Source organism: Podarcis muralis, chromosome 7 (genome assembly GCF_964188315.1).
Source record: "Podarcis muralis chromosome 7, rPodMur119.hap1.1, whole genome shotgun sequence".
Classification (NCBI taxonomy): Eukaryota; Metazoa; Chordata; class Lepidosauria; order Squamata; family Lacertidae; genus Podarcis; species Podarcis muralis.
The window spans coordinates 3,278,314-3,298,851 of NC_135661.1; the positions used below are offsets into that span (position 1 = coordinate 3,278,314).

Consider the following 20,538-nt stretch of genomic DNA (forward strand, 5'->3'; position numbering starts at 1 on the left):
ACCCCAACCCAAAATCCAAAATCCAAACCCCCCCAAAAAAGTTTTAAAAGTTTAACTTGCCAAATGGATGCAAGAGAAGTTCTGGGAAAGCTTCAACAATCAATCACCGAAGTCTTCAGAAACCTCAAATGGCTGCAAAATAAGTTTTGGAAAAGCTTCAAAAATCACCAATGTCTTCAAAAACCTCAACTGCTCCCACAGACACCCACCCACCCACCACACAGAAATTGCAAACTCCTCCCCAACTGCTCCCCCTGCCCCTCCCCAACTGCTGCAAACCCCTCCCCAACTGTTCCCCCACCCAGACAAAAAAAAATTTCAAAAAATAACAACATGACCCAATGGTCCCAGATTCCTGCAGAAACCTCCCCAACTGTTCCCCCAGCCAGCCAGCACTCAGAAATTCAAACTCAGAAAAAAAAATTTGAAAAAAAACAACCTGGCCCAATGGTCACAGAAAATCATAAAAATTCCAAAAAAAGCCCCACAAGCTCCCAGATTCCTGCAGAAACCTCCCCAACCGTTCCCCCAGCCAGCCAGCACTCAGAAATTCAAACTCAGAATTTTTTTTTGAAAAAAAACAACCTGGCCCAATGGTCACAGAAAATCATAAAAATTCCAAAAAAAGCCCCACAAGCTCCCAGATTCCTGCAGAAACCTCCCCAACTGTTCCCCCAGCCAGCCAGCACTCAGAAATTCAAACTCAGAAAAATTTTCAAAAAAAACCAACCTGGCCCAATGGTCACAGAAAATCATAAAAATTCCAAAAAAAGCCCCACAAGCTCCCAGATTATCGCAAACCCCCCCACAACACCAAGTCCTTGAATCCCAAACACCGCAACCCAAAATCCAAACCCCCCCAAAAAGTTTTAAAAGTTTAACTTACCAAATGGTAAGTTTTGGAAAAGCTTCAAAAGTGAGCAAAGTCTGAGAAAAGGCTACCAAACCACGTGCTAACAGTTGCTCCTCAAAGTCAAGTCGCAACTGCAGCTGTTCAAGCTAAGCACCCTTTGTTTTAACGGTTTTTAGACAAAGGAAACAAAGTCGCGAGACGTTTTCGTCTTGCGAAGCAAGCCCATAGGGAAATTCGTCTTGCGAGGCAACTCGAAAACGGAAAAACCTTTCGTCTAGCGAGTTTTTTGTCTTGCGAGGCATTCGTCTTGCGAGGTACCACTGTATATGATTTTAAAAGTCCTTATGCACTGCCACTTTGTTGTATGTTAGGTAGGCGTGCCATCCAAACCTCGTATTCCAACCTTCTAAATCTAATATATCAGCCTTCTTCAAGAAGGTGGGGTTGTTTTAAATGGTTGTTAAATGTGTTACGTTGATTTAGATTTTGTATTTGTGGGCTGGAGTGTTGTTTCAGGGCTCTTGTATTGTTTATTAGTGTGCATACATTGGTCTTGTGGCTATTTTTAGTATGTTTTTATTTAATTTATATTATGTTCTGATATTTTTATTATGAATTTTGTGCAGTGATTATTCTTATTATTTATTTTGTGCTTCGTATACTTGGTGTTGTGAACCACCCTGAGATTCAAAATCAATAAAATCAACAATCAAAAACAACATCAACAAGAAACACAACAACAAAAAGGTTTCCTACCGCTGTGTACGGAGGGTCGTGAGGGCAGCACCACTCCTCTTGGTCGATCCTGATGGTGTTGATGTTCCTGGCGCTGGTCCAGACTGGATCCTGCGGAGAGCAGAAGATGGTATCTCTGCAGCACAACTCTGGTGTCCACGTTGCCTTGGCGCTACTCCGGATGTTCTGTCAGGAGGAGAAAGGGGCTCGTTGAGAAACGTCCCATCCAAACAGCCCACCAGATGTCCCAATAGCCCACCAGATGCCTCACTCACCTGGCATGCAGCTCAGGAAGTCCTTCGGGTAAGGTTCCCTGTGAACGCAGTGGAGCATCCTCCTCAAAAAGCGCTGGACCCTGCCTTTCTTCCGATGTCTATAGGCCCGCTGCATGATGTTCAGGCAGCTCCTCCCTGTCTGCCTAAGCTCTTCTTCCTCGTGCTGCTGCATCTCTTCCAGCCCTGAGTGGCAAGGGAGAAAGGTTGAGCAAGGCAGAGATGCACAGGAAAAGAGCCACCCATCAACAATATGAAAACAGCCGTCAGCTGTGTTTGTGTGTAAGAGAGAGCAGTGAAGTCACATTCCAATTCTCTTTGCATGTTCATCTTGTGGCACCTCTGCCTGAACATACATCTGAGAATTTGCCTTCCCCTGAAGACCTTTCTCAGCAGAAGCATCCCTCCCTGCCCTCCGTACGTCTCACTCACATGTTCCATAGGATGCCATGTCTTGATTGCGGATGAAACTGGCATCCCGGAAAGCCAGATGACCTAGAGAGAGAGAGAGAGGGCAAGAAAAGGGACGTCATCTGGGTGCAAAGCAAGCGGAGACAGAGGCAGCTCGGCAGGAGGACAGGTATGCTCTAGAGGCCTCCACCCTCACGGAGCACTCAGAGCAAGATCTGGGCACAGATGGAGGCCTACCTAGCAGGTGGCCTGGGGACATGTCCATCCTCCCTGCCATTGTTACCAAGACGTTTCTGTCCCTCCCTACCAGGGAAGAACGTTGCTTGACTTACCCAGAAGCAGAGCTGCCACCCTGGAGACTGCTGGCAGCCTGTTGGCAGACAGCTGCGTACATGATAAGGCAGCACTCCGAAGGATGCCCTTGCTGAAGGTCTTGCTCTGTGGGCAAAGACAAAGGAGAAGTGGCATCAGAGAGGCTTGAGAGCGCAGCAGAAGAGCCTTGCACTCCCAAAGACATGCCTGGGCAAAGCTGCCAACAAAGGCAGAGGGACCTTACCAGATGCTTGGCAGCCTGGTGGAGAGCAAAGTGGAGGCTAAATTTGTTGGAATGAGCCCACCACTTGACTTCTGGGGCTAGATGGGAAAGAGCCCTCCTTGCGGCCTGCAACACAAGAAGAGAAGAGGGTTACAAATTGCGGTACATAGTCTCGGAAGCTCCTGAGAACAATCCCTCCCTCCTACTGCATAAGTCCACCTCTTTGGCCCTCACCTTGGCCACTTCAAGGTCCTCGTCTTCGAGGTGAATGAGGACCACAACCAGTTCGCGAATGGCTTCCTTTTCTGTTGTTGTAATGGGAAGTCTTTGGTCTCTCGCCCAGCCCCGAAGCAGCCCCAGATGTTCGATGGCTGATTCCCGGACGGAGGCTTCCTCCTATAGGCAGAAAATATCAGAGGTTGTGTTTCTCATCAGATCACTTTCCAGAGGAACACCCTCCTGAAGCCAGAACATCTCCGCTGCATGCCAGTCTAAACCCCACCCTTCCTCTTCCAAAGCATTCCTCCTCCATTGGGTGTGGTGTCATGTTTCCCCTCATACTCACATGGGCAGCCAGGCCGCAGTAGGTTGCCGCCAGCATCTCCAGGTCTTCCTCTCCCAGCTCCCTGGAATGGTAGGCTTGGTCTACCAGCTCTATCAACTCTGGGAGGACATCAGCTTCTACATAAGAGAGGGAATCCCTCAGGAAGAGCCGCAGAAGCGCAGGGTCCTACACAAAAGAGAGAATCTTTTCAAAGATCTGAAAGGCCTCATGCCTTTTAGCACAGGCCCTTCAGTATTGTGCCAGCAAAAGAGTGCTGGGCCATGATTAGAATCGAGATCTGTACCCCCCCTTCCTCTGAGCATCACTTGCCATGCCAGAGTCCAGAAGCAGGGATATCCCTCTGACGCTGAGCTTCCGGACTTCCAGGCAGTCGTATTCCAGCCAGTTGAGGAGCTGCTCCAGTGTATCTTCACAGGGATAGACCTCCAGACGGCAGCTGAGCAGCTAAAGAGGCCCAAAGAGAAAGAAACCCTTCAGGGATAAGAGGCTGAGGCAGGTTCTCCTTTTGCCCACCATTTGCAATTCTGCACAGAGCAAACCCACTGAAGTGAATGGACCAAAGTTTGCCATGTACATCAAATCCAATGGGTCTACTCTGAGGAGCACTAAAACAGGCAACAGTCCTTAGGCTCAAAGTAGCCCAACACTCGGCAGAAACCAAGCCAGGGCCTCCTTGCTGCACCCATTTCCTCCCGCGTCAGTCCCCCTCACCTCGATGTAGATAGCTGCCGCGACTTGTGGCATCCCGGCAAAATCCTGGTCCTCGAGAGCAGCGATGATGCTTTCCACCATGGGAGGGATCCACCAGCTTCGCTTTCCGACAGCTCTGAAATGGAGAAGGAGATCTTGGTAAGGAAGGGAAAGACACCGCAGGAAGCAAACGGGCACAGTCCGATCCCGTGCCTTCAGCTCCGTTTGCCAGACCACTGGGGAAGGTCACCGCGTTCTTCCTCTTACCTCACCATGGCAGACAACCCCTGGCTGAAAGTCTCCCGGCAGAAAAGTTGGTTGACGATGGCCGCCTCTACTTCTTCTCCAGTGGTGCCAAGAAGGAGGTGCAGAACTTCCTTAGCCCCTCTGGAACCAAAGCAAGGCCAGTTTTACCAGGAGGGTCATTGGCACACACTCACATTCCTTCCCCAGCAGCCGCCTGAAGGAGAGCCTCCCTTGGAAAAGCAAGCTGGACTGGAAACCCCCCGAGGCTGAAGGGGAAAGGACTCCATTGGTCCCTTTGCAACACACTACTCACCCGAGGAATTCCTGATAGTAGTGGAAGTTGACAACCATCCCCAGGAGAGCGATCAGCAGCTGTGGGAAGTTCTGGCGCACAGCTGCCTTGTAGTCCTCCATCCTGAGGATGGCGTGCAACAGGCTGCTGAGATGTTGCTGGAAGAGAGAGGGGTGCAAGTCACTTTCTCTGCTTTTCTGCAGAATACAGGAACCCCTCGATATTACCCTGGGAAGAAGGAAGCCAGGAAGCAGGTGGTTGGTCCTTACCACTTGGGTGGCAGATTCCGCCAAGGGGCTTTGGTAAAGCTGCTTGGCCATGAGATGGATCAGCTTTTCTGGATCGGCCGATGGTAAAACCTCCTTCCATACTCTCTCGCAGTCTCTGTGAATGCAAAAACAAGAGCAATGGTCAGATTCAAGTCTTCTGCTTGCTGCCATGCTCCAGAAAGAGGAAATGGCAGCAAGGGCTTTCTGAGCAAGCCCTGCAGCTTGCCAACCTCCCCCTTAGCCCAGTAGAACCTGGAGGGCTCCTTACCCGAAGGGAAACTGGAGGAGATATTGCACCACTTTGTCCAGGTGGTGGTGCGCCAAGATGGAGAACGCGAAGACGGCCATGTTCCTGCCTTGCACTGTAGGCCCCTGGGCGATCTTATAGAAGGCCTCCAGCAGCACCTCCACCTGTCAGAGAAAAGGAGAGGGTTGCTTGGAGAGTACAAGGAAGCGGGGCTGTCTCCATCCCTCATTGAAAGAGGGACCCTTGACCTGTGCCACCACAGCCTCTTCCTTCCAAGGTACCACTCAGGGTCCTGGGGAGTATTGGTTGCCTCCCCTACACCAAAGCGGAGAATCTTCTTCTCTCCTACCTTTGAAGACGCCTTACCTTCACTTTTGTGCCGCCAAACTGCTTGATGAAATCTTGCAGCAGGTGGGAGATGTCCAAGGGGTCGAAGCTGCTCTCAAGAACCAGGTCTCTGGCCAGGAAGCACATGGCCTCCAAGAGCTGCGCCGCAGGGAGAAAGGCGCCAAAGACCTGAAGCGAGAGAGGAAGGTCAGAGATGCCCACAGGGCAGGGCTGGGGAGCAGAAAGCCCAGGTGCTGCCTCTGCGGAACCCAGAACATGTGGCTTGAGAGACAGCGACTTACCCTGACAAGAGAGTGACAGTTATTCACAAACAGCCCAGGAACCGGTCCTCCGGTGGATTCGAGGACCTGCTCAGCTCCGATGATGAGCATTTGGTTCCTTAACGTTCCTGCCAGTGTCTCTGCAAAGGAAAGCCAAACGGTTAGTTTGGGTCTTGCTCACCCCACCCCATGCTGGGATGCATTCTTCCAGTCTTACCTTCATTGTGCCACAGGATGGGCAGAAGATGGCAGAGAGCCTCTGCTGCCCGCTGCCTGCTCTCCGGGTCCGGATCCAATGCACAAAGGCAGGAAATCGCCACCAGTTGGCCATAGGAGCATGCATGAATCACTGCCGATGGCTGAGAAGAAACCCAGAGAAGGGACTGATCACCATTTTTCCTATAACATTTTTATTCCAAACATTCCAAAACATTTAGCATCCTAAACCTAAACCCTCTTTTCCTAATGTTTGCTTTTTTTCTTCTTTTCTCAGCCACTTTACTCACTATGGCCCAGCTCTGTTCTCCAAATTGAGTATGTGCTGGGATGCCTGATCGTCCCTTGGGCACCTTGCAGGATGGGCCTAGAAGCAGCAGCCTGAAGGCCTTGACAGCCCTGCATGGTTGCAATGCTTCCCTTCAGTAAAGCCACTTCTGAGCTGGAGAGGAGGTGGGGTTGTGGGCTTCATGCCCTCCCCCCACGTACTCGGGGCTGGCTTGCAGCCCCCGCGAGAGCAGGGAATCCTCGGGCGTGTAATCTCCCTTGCCAGCCAATCGGCTGGCCTGGGAGGCGTGGCCCGCGCTATTTAGGGCCGGCGCGGCTGAGGATTTCCCTCTTTCTCCCAGCGCCCCAGCTGCTCCGGTTTTCCCACCCTCCCACCCTTTAGGTTTGGCTCTTTGACATTGCTATGGACTTCGGTTGGTCGCCGTCAAGGGGCCTGGTAGGAATTTTTTCCACTTGGCAAATTGGCACCAGCCTTTTGGCTTTTTGCCTACCTCGTAGCAAATCGTCACAACTTCCTCGGCATTGGCGGTTAGGCATTGGTAAGGGTATTGTTATGCAGATGAGTGGGGGGGAGGAAGCGCCATCACCTTCCCCCATATCGAAGGGTAGTCAGGTAAAGGATTCCGTGGGGCGTTGCCCTGTCCGAAGCCTATGGAGGTGTGGGCCTAAGGCATGCCCCCGAGCGGTGACCCTGGGGGAGCTCCTAGTTGATGTACATCAGCAGGACTCCCCCTACTGGTGGTTAACCCTTGCCGGTCTTCTAGCAATCAGGCTGAAGCCGGTTAGTCGATAGGACCAATGCCTAAGCCAATACCACTCAATTCCTGTAATCAATAAAGTTGTGGCCTAATTTTGCCCATTAACCTAAAATACTGGTGTCCTGTGTCTTTATTTCCGTGGGGGAGGCGGGAACTCGCCACGCAACTCACATGTTCCTGGATCTTCTGCAGGAAGGCGCAAAGATCTCGGAGCGCCTTCCTTCGGATCATCCCACTCTTTATTCTTGCGACGAAATCCGTAAGTCTGTTGTTCAGCTGGTCCCTGCTGCCGCTTTCAGGAGGAAGATCAGCCGCATCCAGAGAAGCTGTGGTTGGGATGCTGAGGGGAGACAGGAGTAGCACTTTTGTCAAAAGGGTTTATTGCCTCCCATCCTTCAAAGACCCCAAGCACCACCACCATAGAAATGGACCGGGGTTTTTTTTAAAAGCAATTGATTATGGGGGAGGGGATTAGCACAGGATTACCTTGGAGGAAGATCCTCCCCATCTTCCAGGCCGATTTCCGATATTTGATCTTCATCAAAATCAATTCCCTGTCCATGAGAAAAGAGAAAAGAGAAACAGGAACATCAGAATGTGAAGAATGGATCAGACCCATTCATGTTTTTGTGCTCATCAGGAAAGCACAGACGAGGTAGGTTGGGAAACAAACTGAAAATCTCTGGCCTCCATTTCCTTAGAGACCTTATTCATCCTTCTCTTCATTTAAGCCTTCGGTTAAGAGTTTGGGTGTAATCCTTGACACCTCCCTTTCCATGGAGACGCAGGTTACAATAGCCAAGGTGACATTTTTCCACCTTCGCCTCATCAAGCAGTTGGTCCCTTACCTTTCCCGCCCCAACCTGGCCACAGTGATCCATGCAATGGTCACCTCCAGGCTTGACTACTGTAATTCGCTCTACGTGGGGCTGCCCTTGAATCTGTCCCAGAAACTCCAGCGGGTGCAGAATGCTGCAGCGAGGCTCCTCACGGGGTCTCTGCCATGGGAGCATATTCACCCAGTGCTTTTCCCGGTGGAGTACAGGGTCAGATTTAAGGTGCTGGTTTTGACCTTTAAAGCCCTTCACAGCCTAGGACCCTCGTACCTATGGGACCGCCTCTCCTGGTATGCCCCACGGAGAGCCTCAAGGTCCATATATAGCAACACCCTAGAGGTCCCGGGCCCTAAGAAAGTTAGATTAGCCTCAACCAGAGCCAGGGCCTTCTCAACACTGGCTCCGGCCTGGTGGAACGCTCTGTCTCATGAGACCAGGGCCCTGCAGGATCTGATTTCTTTCCGCAGGGTCTGTAAGACAGAGTTGTTCCACCTGACCTTTGGCTTAGAATCAGTTTGATTCCCTCCCCCTCTTTCTATTTCCTTTTCCCTCCCATGAAGAGGCTGCATCCTAATGTTTTAATGTTGTATCTTAATCTTTTAAATTGTATTTTAATCAACGTTTTTTTATTATTGGTTGTTAGCCACCCTGAGCCCAGTCTTGGCTGGGGAGGGCGGGGTATAAATAAATTTTATTATTATTATTATTAGTAAAGGAGCCCCTTTACTACATGGTGGCAGCGGTGGGATGGAACTTCCCTGCAGAAAGGCACTTTGATTTTAAATTGGCACAAATCTTTTGTGTACTAAGGCGTTTTATTTTTGGGGGGGATAGAGATAGTCAGGAATTATGGAAGCCGGGGCTCCCCAGGAATACACTTTGCGAACTGTGGACGAATGGGGTCCGGGTGGAGAAGGCAGTTCCCTTCCTTCGGAGACAACCCCCCCCCCCAACCTCCAAGTCCCAGAGTGGAATCCGCCTCCTGGTTTTCGGGAGATCCCGAGTCGGAGAGAGAGCTGGTGGATGCCAGCGAATTAAGAACTGTTTGGAAGGGTGGGCAAGAGTCCTGCAACTTGGAGAGAGAGAGGGTTGCGCCAGTTAAAATTGCACCTTGTGAGGAAATGGAAGCTGGGATGGCCTCCACACGTCCTAGAGGGAACTATCTTGTTTATGCAGAGCCTAAACTTGAGATGGAGTTTTCAGAGGGCGATGCGGTTGAGTGGGTGCAAAACCATTCTTATGGGGCAGAGAGTCAGCCGGATGGCTTATGAGTATCAAGATCTGCCGCAGCAGCTGCAAGAAGTGTCTGTGGGAGACTACCGTCGAGAGTGTCCATCGTGCGACATTCGCAGAACGGTGAGAGGCGTTCCCCCACCCCGGGACGGGTCTACTCGCCAGTAAGAGCTTGGGAAACTTGTGGAGCGGTGCAATGGTACGCGGCGGAGAAGGAGGAGGAATTTCTCCCTGGACCCTCGTGTGTATACGCAGCGGCGGAACACCTGCGTCCGGAGGGATGAGCGTCTCGACATCCTGTTCCAAGGTATGACTACAATCACGAGGAGCCAGGAGGAGAAAATGGCAGACAGTCTCCTCCGGGGCTAACTTTGAGCAACCTTAACTGGGGGGCATTTCCGAAATATCAGCCCCCCACTGATGTTCTGAGTTATCTGACTCTTTTTGAAGTAACCTGCCGAGATATGGGGGTGTCCCTGAAAATGTACATGCCAATTTTGCGCTCCCTAATTTGTGGAGACCTAGCCGAATTGATGGGCCATCTCCCCTCATCCCAAATCCATGACTATGAGCGCTTAAAAAAATTAGTCATGCAAAGGCATGGACTCCATCCTGAGAACTATCGGAGGGCTTTCTGAAAAGGGGATAAGTCTTGTCCCTCAGACAGCATTGCTGTGTATTCTGCGAAAATGGCCCAGAACTTTGAACTTTGGCTTTCAGCCGAAGGTGTGTGTGGCTTTGAAGAACTTAATAATAATAATAATAACAAATTTTTATTTATATCCCGCCCTCTCCAGCCAAAGCTGGGCTCAGGGCGGCTAACAACAAACAGAATAATCCAACATTCTAAAAACATTCATTATAAAATTAATTAAAATCAAATTGATGGCAACCATTAAGCAAAATTCTGTGCAGATTGCCAGAGGAGGGGGTCAGGCTGCGCCCTGACCAAAGGCCTGGTGGAACAGCTCTGTCTTGCAGGCCCTGCGGAAAGATGTCAGGTCCTGCAGGGCCCTAGTCTCTTGTGACAGAGCGGTCCACCAGATTGGAGCCGCAGCCGAGAAAGCCCTGGCTCTAGTTGAGGCCAGCCTAACCTCTCTGTGGCCTGGGATCTTCAGGATGTTTTTATTTGCAGACCGTAAATTTCTCGGTGGGACATACCAGGAGAGGCGTCCCGTAGGCACGAGGGTCCTAGGCCATATAGGGCTTTAAAAGTTAAAATCAGCACCTTAAACCTGATCCTGTACTCCACCGGGAGCCAGTGCAGCTGGTATAGTACCGGATCCGTGCTTCAAAAGCACGTTTTTTGGCCATGGTATGACCAGGAACCCATGGATCCGAGTTTTTTGCGGTGCAAGCTATGCCCCTGGGCATGATGTGTGATTTGACAGTGAGTTTGGGCTGATCTAGTGCAAAAAGCACGAGGATCCATGAGGATCCGTGCTTCAAAACCACGTTTTTGGGCTACGGTGTCGCCAGGAAGCCGTGGATCCGTGATTTTTGTGTTGCAGGCTGTGCCGCTGGACATGATATTTGATTTGACAGCGAGTTTGGGTTGGCCCAATGCAAAAAGCATGAAGATCCATGAGGATCCGTGCTTCAAAACCACGTTTTTGGGCCGTGTTATGACCAGAAACCTGTGGATCCTAGTTTTTTGTGGTGCAAGCTGTATCCCTGGACACGATGTGTGATTTGACAGTGAGTTTGGGCTGGCCCAATGCAAAAAGTGTGAGGATCCATGAGGATCCATGCTTCAAAACCACGTTTTTGGGCCGTGTTATGACCAGAAATCTGTGGATCCTAGTTTTTTGTGGTGCAAGTTGTATCCCTGGACACGATGTGTGATTTGACAGTGAGTTTGGGCTGGCCCAATGCAAAAAGTGTGAGGATCCATGAGGATCCATGCTTCAAAACCACGTTTTTGGTCCATGGTGTTGCCAGGAAGCCGTGGATCCGTGATTTTTGTGGTGGATGCTGTGCCCATGGCCATGATGTTTGATCTGATGGTGACTTTGGGTTGATCTAGTGCAAAAATAATGAGGATCCATGAGGATCCGTGCTTCGAAACCATGTTCTTGGGCCATGGCGTTGCCAGATAACCGTGGATCCGAGTTTTTTGTTGTGTAGTCTGTGCCCCTGGGTATGATATGTGATTTGCCGTTGAGTTTTGGTTGGCCCAATGAAAAAAGCGTTAGGATCCGTGAGGATCCGACCTTCAAAACCACGTTTTTGGGCTACGGTGTCGCCAGGAAGCCGTGGATCCGTGATTTTTGTGTTGCAGGCTGTGCCGCTGGACATGATATGTGATTTGACAGCGAGTTTGGGTTGGCCCAATGCAAAAAGCATGAGGATCCATGAGGATCCGTGCTTCGAAACCACGTTTTTGAGCTGTGGTGTGACCAGGAAGCCATGGATCCTAGTTTTTTGTGGTGCAGGCTGTGCCCCTCGACATGATATGTGATTTGACAGTGAGTTTGGGTTGGCCCAATGCAAAATGTGTGAGGATCCATGAGGATCCGTGCTTCGAAACCACGTTTTTGGGCCACGGAGTGGCCAGGAAGCCATGGATCCATGATTTTTGTGGTGCAGGCTGTGCCCCTGGACATGATGTGTGATTTAACGGTGTGTTTGGGATGGCCCAATGCGAAAAGTGTGAGGATCCATGAGGATCCGTGCTTCAAAACCACGTTTTGGGGCCGTGTTATGACCAGAAAGCTGTGGATCCTAGTTTTTTGTGGTGCAAGTTGTATCCCTGGACACGATGTGTGATTTGACAGTGAGTTTGGGCTGGCCCAATGCAAAAAGTGTGAGGATCCATGAGGATCCATGCTTCAAAACCACGTTTTTGGTCCACGGTATGGCCAGGAAGCCGTGGATCCGTGATTTTTGTGGTGGATGCTGTGCCCATGGCCATGATGTTTGATCTGATGGTGACTTTGGGCTGATCTAGTGCAAAAATAATGAGGATCCATGAGGATCCGTGCTTCGAAACCATGTTCTTGGGCCATGCCGTTGCCAGATAACCGTGGATCCGAGTTTTTTGTTGTGTAGTCTGTGCCCCTGGGTATGATATGTGATTTGCCGTTGAGTTTTGGTTGGCCCAATGAAAAAAGCGTTAGGATCCGTGAGGATCCGACCTTCAAAACCACGTTTTTGGTCCATGGTGTTGCCAGGAAGCCGTGGATCTGAGTTTTTTGTGGTGCAGGCTGTGCCCCTGGATATGATGTGTGATTTGACAGTGAGTTTGGGTTGGCCCAATGCAAAAAGCGTGAGGATCCGTGCTTCGAAACCACGTTTTTGGGCCACGGTATGGCCAGGAAGCCGTGGATCTCAATTTTTTGTGTTGCAGGCTGTGCCCCTGGCCATGATGTGTGATTTGACAGTGAGTTTGGGGTGGCCCAATGTAAAAAGCATGAAGATCCATGAGGATCCGTGGTTCAGAACCACGTTTTTGGGCCATGGAGTGGCCAGGAAGTCATGGATCCGTAATTTTTGTGGTGGATGCTGTGCCCATGCCCAAGATTTGATCTGATGGTGACTTTGGGCTGATCCAGTGCAAAAATCATGAGGATCCATGCTTCGGTACCACGTTTTTGGGCCACAGTATGGCCAGGCAGGTGTGGATCCGAGTTTTTTGTGGTGCAGGCTGTGAACCTGGCTATGATATGTGATTTGACAGTGAGTTTTGGTTGGCCCATGATGTGTGATTTGACAGTGATTTAGGTGTGGCCTAATGCAAAAAGCGTGAGGATCCATGAGGATCCGTGCTTCGAAACCACGTTTTTGGGCCACGATATGGCCAGGAAGCCGTGGATCAGTGATTTTTGTGGTAGATGCTGTGCCCCTGGTCATGATGTTTGATCTGATAGTGACTTTGGGCTGGTCTTTTGCAAAAATCATGAGGATCCATGGTTCGGAACCACGTTTTTGGGCCACGGTATGGCCAGGCAGGCGTGGATCCGAGTTTTTTGTGGTGTTGGCTGTGCCCCTGGCTATGATATGTGATTTGACAGTGAGTTTGGGTTGGCCCAATGCAAAAAGTGTGAGGATCCATGAAGATCCATGCTTCAAAACCACGTTTTTAGTCCACGGTATGGCCAGGAAGCCGTGGATCCGTGATTTTTGTGGTGCAGGCTATGCCCCTGGACATGATATGTAATTTGACGGTGAGTTTGGGCTGATCTAGTGCAAAAATCATATGAATTCATGAGGATCCGTGCCTCAGATCCATGTTTTTGTGGTGTTGGATCCATGTTTTTTATAGTCCAGTTTGTAGGTGTGCCTTCTAGGTGTGATTTGACACTGCGTTTGTTGGAGTTATTTTTTAAAAAAGTGGAGGATCCATGAGGATCCATGTAGATCCGCCTTTTACACAGACCCCTAATAGAGCAACTTATGCGCCACCTGTCTCCAGAAATTGCGAGTTTGGTTGCTGACCAAAGTCCACGATCTTTAGAGGAAGCCACAGAATTCGCAGAATCTTTTAGACTAAATCATTCTCATCTGGTAAACAGGGGACCGGCCGGTGGGTACAGACTGGCAGCCTCAGCTTCTGGCGGGAGGTCCGGCCCTCCCGTTAAAGATCAAAGCAGGGGTCCCCCTACTCCTGCAAAAGACTCCTCTACAGCAGGTGGGGAACGTGCTAAATTGTCTCCGAGTTCCAGACTGTGCTTTTATTGTAAGAAACCGGGGCATATAAAAGCAGTTTGCCCCCAATTAAGTGAAAAGAAGCCTCCAGTTTTGACTTCGACTCCTGCGGTGCGCATGATCCAGGAACTAGGGAAAGCCCGGTCCCGGAGGGGAAGGGTGGGGCAGCTCCTGACGCTATAGCTTCCAAACCAGCTGTAGCCACTTCAAGTGCAGTTATTGTGGGACCTGTGAGTACTGGTGCTGCTCCAAGTGTGCCTGATGTGAAGTGGGCTAATTCAAAGTTTACAGCCCCCATTGAGATCAACGGAATTGCTGTGAACTCTTTCCGAGACACTGGGTCTGACATTACCAGTGTGCCCAGAGATTTGGTTTTGCCCATACAGATGCAGGCTAAACCCTTAAAGATTAGCCCCTATGGTGTGAATGAGATTTTTCAACCTACTGCCATTGTTCCAGTATCGTATAAGGGGTACTATGGAAAGCACCTAACTATAGTACATGATCCTGAAGTGTGCAAAAGTCCTGTCCTGGTGGGGAACGATTGGGGATTTAAGGTTTACCAACAACAACTTGCGGTGAACTTTTTTCCATCAAGGTCTTACCCACCCAGGTACAGGGGATGGGAAACTGGGGAACAACACCTCAAGGTTTGAGGGCTGAGGGAAGCCTTATCCCGGATGGGAGGGGTGAAGGTTGGGCGCCTGATGCTATAACTCCCAAAACCACTGGAACTGCTGTGACTGCTGTTCCTGAGAAATCGGTTGGGAAGAGGGTTGGCTTAATATGTACTGCCACCCCTGGTGTTAACTGGCCCACCTCAGCATCTAGCACACCTCCCAGCGTTCACCTTCATCGAATTGTTGTGCCTTCCTTTCGAAGCATAGACTCTGATATTGTGACTGCCAAAAGACTTAGTTTTGTCCCAGCTGAACCAGTCCGATTTTCGGAAGAGTAATCCTAGTGGTGGAAATTTAATTCCCCAATCTGCAACTATTGATTCAGTTCCCTCCCAGGATTTTATGGGGGATCCCTTTGTTCCAGTCCCTGAACCCCAAGTTTGTGCAAACCTGACTTTGGGGGAAGGGGTTTTGAAATCTACAGTTCCTTTCCAGCAGCTTGCAGCGACCCCCCTAGCGACGCAGACTGTGAAAGATGCAAGCGTATCCTGTCAGCCAAAAGCTGAGAGGCAAGAAGAGAAAGGGGGGCCAGCTCAGCCCAGCCAAGCTGCTGTGGAGAGTTTTGAGTCCTCTGCCATGGTGGGAGATTTGGCCACGTTTGAAGTAAAGCAGAGATTTGGTCACTCTCTCCTAGGTCATTTAGAAACTGCGGAAAAGTCTCTTTGCACAATAGAGTTTACCCCTTTTGTGCCTGAAAAAGAGTTTTTCTATCCACAGCTCAAGGACTTTATAGACCCACTCGATATGTTTATTGTTTTTCGAAAAATGTTTTATAATGCAAATGTTTGTGTGGAGAAGAAATGGGATTTGGTGGGTCTTTTACAGAACTTTAGTCCTAGGAAACAGTGTGGTTATGTTATGAGTAAAAGTGTTTTTAGGTTTGATTGGGATTCCATCCTACCCCACCTCTGTGTTCAAAATCTGTTAGGAATTTTGGTTGAGATTTACTCAAGGAGCCCAGAGTTTGTGTCAGACCAGCCAGCTTTTGGCAAGCTCCTAGAAAATCCTTTGTCCATGCTCAGAGGGAGATGGGAGGGATTGGAAGAAGTTGAGTTAATTTTTTCTAAGTCATGGCCAGAACACCTTAAGCATGTGCAGAGAGCTTTGGCCCAATTGCAAGATGCAAACCTGACCATTAAAATGTATAAATGTCAGTTTGCTCAAGGAGAAGTGAGTGATTTCGGATTTAGATTGGGCTTGGGAAACATCAAATCCCTGGGAGCAGAAATCCAGTGTGTACTGGAATGGCTCTTACACCAATTCAAGCAAGCCGCTGAGTTGTTAACACAAGCCCTTGTAAGTTTGTGGGTGATTCTAGCCCCTGACCAGCAACCTCCTTTTGAAATGCAAACCAATGCCAGTCAAATAGGATTAGGAGAAGCTTTGTTCCAAGGGGACAATGAGAGAAGTTGGCAACCTGTGGTGCACCTGAGCAAAGACATGACCCCAGAATTGGCCCTACTAAACATCTTCCAAGACAACAATGCCCATTTACACCACAAAGAACTCATAACCCACCTGCTCTCAGCAGCCAGAAATACCATAACCAGACACTGGAGAGACCTGTCAGGAGTAAGCATGGACCAATGGTACCAAATAGTATGGGAAACAGCCCTAGTAGAAAAATTAACTAATAAACTGAAACTGACACGGGGACAAACAGAAGAAGCCACCTTCACCCCGGTATGGCTCCCCTTTATCACATACACAGCCCAACAGGACAATGACAATAATCCACCAACAGCATACAAATCAATATGGCTAACCTGATCCAAAACACCCACCCACCTCACTCACACACGAAAACAAAGATCACCACAGCCAATCACAAACAAACAATCACAACCTAGGCCAACCTCAACCTCTCTCACCACCAAAGGAACACAAGTGAACAACACAAGCACGCTGACACCAGACAAATCTAGAAATATCTCTCTGCCACTTCTTGAAACAATCCAGTATTTTAATATTCTTTTGGAAGCCGCCCAGAGTGGCTAGGGAAGCCCAGCCTGATGGGCGGGGTATAAATTATTATTATTATATATTATCATTATCATTATTATTATTATTATAAACTGCTGTGCAAATATGGTTAAAACAGACAATTAAAACAATGCAAAACAATAAATTTAGAAACAATGTTGTAGTAAAGGGGCTCCGGCCACTCGCCCCTCCCTCACCTGCCCTTACCCTCCATGTGGGTCAGGTTTCTGGAACGGAGGCCAGCAGCCATTTACTTTTTGACAAAACAAAACGCCACAGAAATGGTAATGCTGCCACCACTCCGTCTCAGGGCACCCGGAGGCACAGTCCAAGGGAAAAGACTATGCTCCTTTGTTACCAGTTGCCCCACTCTGCAAGCTGCTTCCACAAACTTGCAGGCAGAAATTCATCAGGTATAGCGTAACCAAGTAGTCAGGCGTTGGACTTCGATTTTCCCTCAGATTGGCACATAAGACAAAAGATTCTATTTTAAAAATTTATTAAAAAAACCACAAAGTTAACATGCTTAAAAAGCAGGCACATCTTTTGTATCTTGCAGGCAGATAAAATAAAGAGATTGTTTAATATAGCTAACTAAGATACTCACTTCTAAGAACAAAGACAGAGATAGGATAGTTTCAACGTCTTTCAGTAGATCCGCATTACAAAGTCAGCAGGAATCTCCCTTACAAAGAGACACAGGACGGTGGTCCGCTAACAGCCGGGCGAATGGCAGGTTGCAGAGCGCGCTTTCTCAGCCATTCTTAGGATCTTTATTCACAAATCTCACGTGGAACCAGAACCCAGACCCAATCACAATTCTTGATTACATTCAAATTCACCAGTGACCAGCTTATGGGCTAATAATTTTAACTTGTGACAGCTGAGCTCATTAAGTTCCCAGAACCTGGATCAAAGGGCTCACCCCTTTCCTGGGATGTTTCACAGATGCACATTCCCAGGTAATTAAAAGACTGATAACAACACTAGGTGGGTGTGAATAGCTGGAGCCCCAGGTGTCAAGACCCCCAATCAAACTAGAGAACAATTTACACATTGGGAGACTGTCGAGTAGTGTTGTTATCAGTCTTTTAATAAAAATTACAAAAAGATAAAATCTAACAAATTCCCAGGCCCAATAAACATCCATCCCACCCCACCCCACATACAAAAAATTCAAAAGAAAAATTTTAAAACATTTTAAAAGCACTCTGCACCCCTCCAGCAGTAACAGCAACTGTCCTAGTGAGGCCCGTCAGGCCCAGCCCTGGGCCAGGTGGTAAGTGGCAGGAAGGAGCAGGGCCCCCAGACACTCACACAGGAGAGTCCTCCTGGGTAGCAGAGCGCAGCAGTCCCTGTGATGCTTCAGGCCTGGGCCAGGTAGGTGGTAAGCGGCAAGAGCAGGGCCCTCACTCACACAGGAGAGTCCTCCTGGGCAGCAGAGCGCAGCAGTCCTTATGAGGCTTCAGGCCCCGCCCCGGGACAGGTAGATGGTAAGCGGCAAGAGCAGAGTCCTCCTGGGCAGCAGAGCGCAGCAGTCCTTATGAGGCTTCAGGCCTGGGCCAGGTAGATTGTAAGCGGCAAGAGCAGGGCCCTCAGACACTCACACAGGAGAGTCCTCCTGGGCAGCAGAGCGCAGCAGTCCTTATGAGGCTTCAGACCCCGCCCTGGGCCAGGTAGATAGTAAGCGGCAAGAGCAGGGCCCTCACTCACACAGGAGAGTCCTCCTGGGCAGCAGAGCGCAGCAGTCCTTATGAGGCTTCAGGCCCCGCCCCGGGCCAGGTAGATGGTAAGCGGCAAGAGCAGAGTCCTCCTGGGCAGCAGAGCGCAGCAATCCTAATGAGGCTTCAGGCCCCGCCCCGGGCCAGGTAGATGGTAAGCGGCAAGAGCAGGGCCTCACTCACACAGGAGAGTCCTCCTGGGCAGCAGAGCGCAGCAGTCCTTATGAGGCTTCAGGCCCCGCCCCGGGCCAGGTAGATGGTAAGCGGCAAGAGCAGGGCCCTCACTCACACAGGAGAGTCCTCCTGGGCAGCAGAGCGCAGCAGTCCTTATGAGGCTTCAGGCCCCGCCCCGGGCCAGGTAGATGGTAAGGGGCAAGAGCAGGGCCCTCACTCACACAGGAGAGTCCTCCTGGGCAGCAGAGCGCAGCAGTCCTTATGAGGCTTCAGGCCCCGCCCCGGGCCAGGTAGATGGTAAGCGGCAAGAGCAGAGTCCTCCTGGGCAGCAGAGTGCAGCAGTCCCTGTGATGCTTCAGGCCTGGACCAGGTAGGTGGTAAGCGGCAAGAGCAGGGAACTCACTCACACAGGAGAGTCCTCCTGGGCAGCAGAGCGCAGCAGTCCTTATGAGGCTTCAGGCCCCGCCCCGGGCCAGGTAGATGGTAAGCGGCAAGAGCAGAGTCCTCACTCACACAGGAGAGTCCTCCTGGGCAGCAGAGCGCAGCAGTCCTTATGAGGCTTCAGGCCCCGCCCCGGGCCAGGTAGATGGTAAGCGGCAAGAGCAGGGCCCTCACTCACACAGGAGAGTCCTCCTGGGCAGCAGAGCGCAGCAGTCCTTATGAGGCTTCAGGCCCCGCCCCGGGCCAGGTAGATGGTAAGCGGCAAGAGCAGAGTCCTCCTGGGCAGCAGAGCGCAGCAGTCCTAATGAGGCTTCAGGCCCCGCCCCGGGCCAGGTAGATGGTAAGCGGCAAGAGCAGGGCCCTCACTCACACAGGAGAGTCCTCCTGGGCAGCAGAGCGCAGCAGTCCTTATGAGGCTTCAGGCCCCGCCCCGGGCCAGGTAGATGGTAAGGGGCAAGAGCAGGGCCCTCACTCACACAGGAGAGTCCTCCTGGGCAGCAGAGCGCAGCAGTCCTTATGAGGCTTCAGGCCCCGCCCCGGGCCAGGTAGATGGTAAGCGGCAAGAGCAGAGTCCTCCTGGGCAGCAGAGCGCAGCAGTCCCTGTGATGCTTCAGACCTGGGCCAGGTAGGTGGTAAGCGGCAAGAGCAGGGCCCTCAGACAGAGAGTTTTTAGAGGAGGAAAACATGAAAAAAAATATTCTGAATAAAATGTTGTACTAAACTATTTAAAGCAGCAAAGCGGGTGGCTCCTGTCCACTTTGCTGCTTTAAAGCGAGCCTCAGAGGAGGGAAGGAAGGGGAACCATGGCTTATCTAAGTCCAGTTAATAATGCTGAGCCTGATTTTATATGCATCTCAAAGCCCTTGACATATATACATTATTAAGCCCGGGAGGAGGGAATCCGCTGCAGCCTCGAGCAGCGAAGAGGATCCATGGGTCCCCTTCTTCCCTCCTCCGTGGCTGCTTTGAAGCAGGAAAGTGGGAGAGGAGCTGCTTACACGGGTGTAAGCGGCTTCCCTCCCACTTTGCTGCTTCAAAGGGAGCCACGGAGGAGGGAGGGACCCACGGAATCCCCTTCCCTCCCTCCTCCCCGCCTCAGCTCAGCAGCCGCGGCTCTTGCTGGCTTTACAATGAGCCGGAAGGAGGGACAGACCCGCCTCCCTGTAAACCCAGCCAGAGCCGCAGGCACACTCTACACAGCTCTTGCTTTAAAGGGAGAGCTGCGCAGAGCTTGTCGGCAGCAGCGGCTCTTGCTGGCTTCGCTCCATAAGACGCCCAGACATTTCCCCTTACTTTTTAAGGGGGGAAAAGTGCGTCCAATGGAGCGAAAAATACGGTACTATACCCAATTGCTGACACAGCTTGATTAACACAACTCAGCAGAACCTGCTCTGTTTCACAGCTGTAAGAGTGGGTTTCGTTACTTGCCCTGGCCCTTAAAGACATACACAACTTGTGAAGCAACAATGAACCTTCACATTTTAAAGTGACCATTAAACAGTTTTATCCTATGCCTGTTTCTTTGTCCTCATTTGCTCTAACAGTTATCGGTTAAAAATAAATAAATCCTAACTGCTACTTTATTTATATGCTCTTTCTTTCTTTTTATCCTGGTCTGTGACCATAATAAAGTTCATACAAGTAGGTTCCAGGGTTAGGTCCCCTGGCCATGGCAACCTAGACTTACCTCCATTTGTTGTTGCTGTCTAGTCGTCTCCGACTCTTCGTGACGCTATACTCAAGTCTTTAAACTTGTCCTGGCTCCTCACCTCCGTGCAACGTGAGAAACTCTGTCGCAACAGGTTGGCACACCTCTGCCCACCTCAGGATGCTGAGGA

The 20,538-nt window shown here is 50.4% G+C and overlaps 1 protein-coding gene and 1 long non-coding RNA gene across 2 annotated transcripts; both read right to left on the bottom strand.

Moving 5' to 3' along the window:
* Positions 1-1,432: 1,432 nt before the first annotated feature.
* On the bottom strand, positions 1,433-2,360 carry LOC144328343 (uncharacterized). The gene is made up of 3 exons (XR_013393523.1): positions 2,293-2,360; positions 1,864-2,046; positions 1,433-1,774 (listed from the first exon to the last, which is right to left on the bottom strand). It is a non-coding gene; the product is annotated as an uncharacterized LOC144328343 (long non-coding RNA).
* A 37-nt stretch (positions 2,361-2,397) lies between these two features.
* On the bottom strand, positions 2,398-5,884 carry LOC144328342 (uncharacterized). Its single transcript, XM_077931033.1, has 11 exons — positions 5,745-5,884; positions 5,482-5,631; positions 5,137-5,279; positions 4,621-4,983; positions 4,329-4,448; positions 4,083-4,197; positions 3,681-3,815; positions 3,372-3,536; positions 3,041-3,202; positions 2,828-2,932; positions 2,398-2,709 (listed from the first exon to the last, which is right to left on the bottom strand). The coding sequence occupies exons 1-11, from the start codon at positions 5,832-5,834 to the stop codon at positions 2,575-2,577; spliced, it is 1,683 nt and encodes a 560-aa protein (XP_077787159.1). The 5' UTR covers positions 5,835-5,884; the 3' UTR covers positions 2,398-2,574.
* Positions 5,885-20,538: the final 14,654 nt, after the last annotated feature.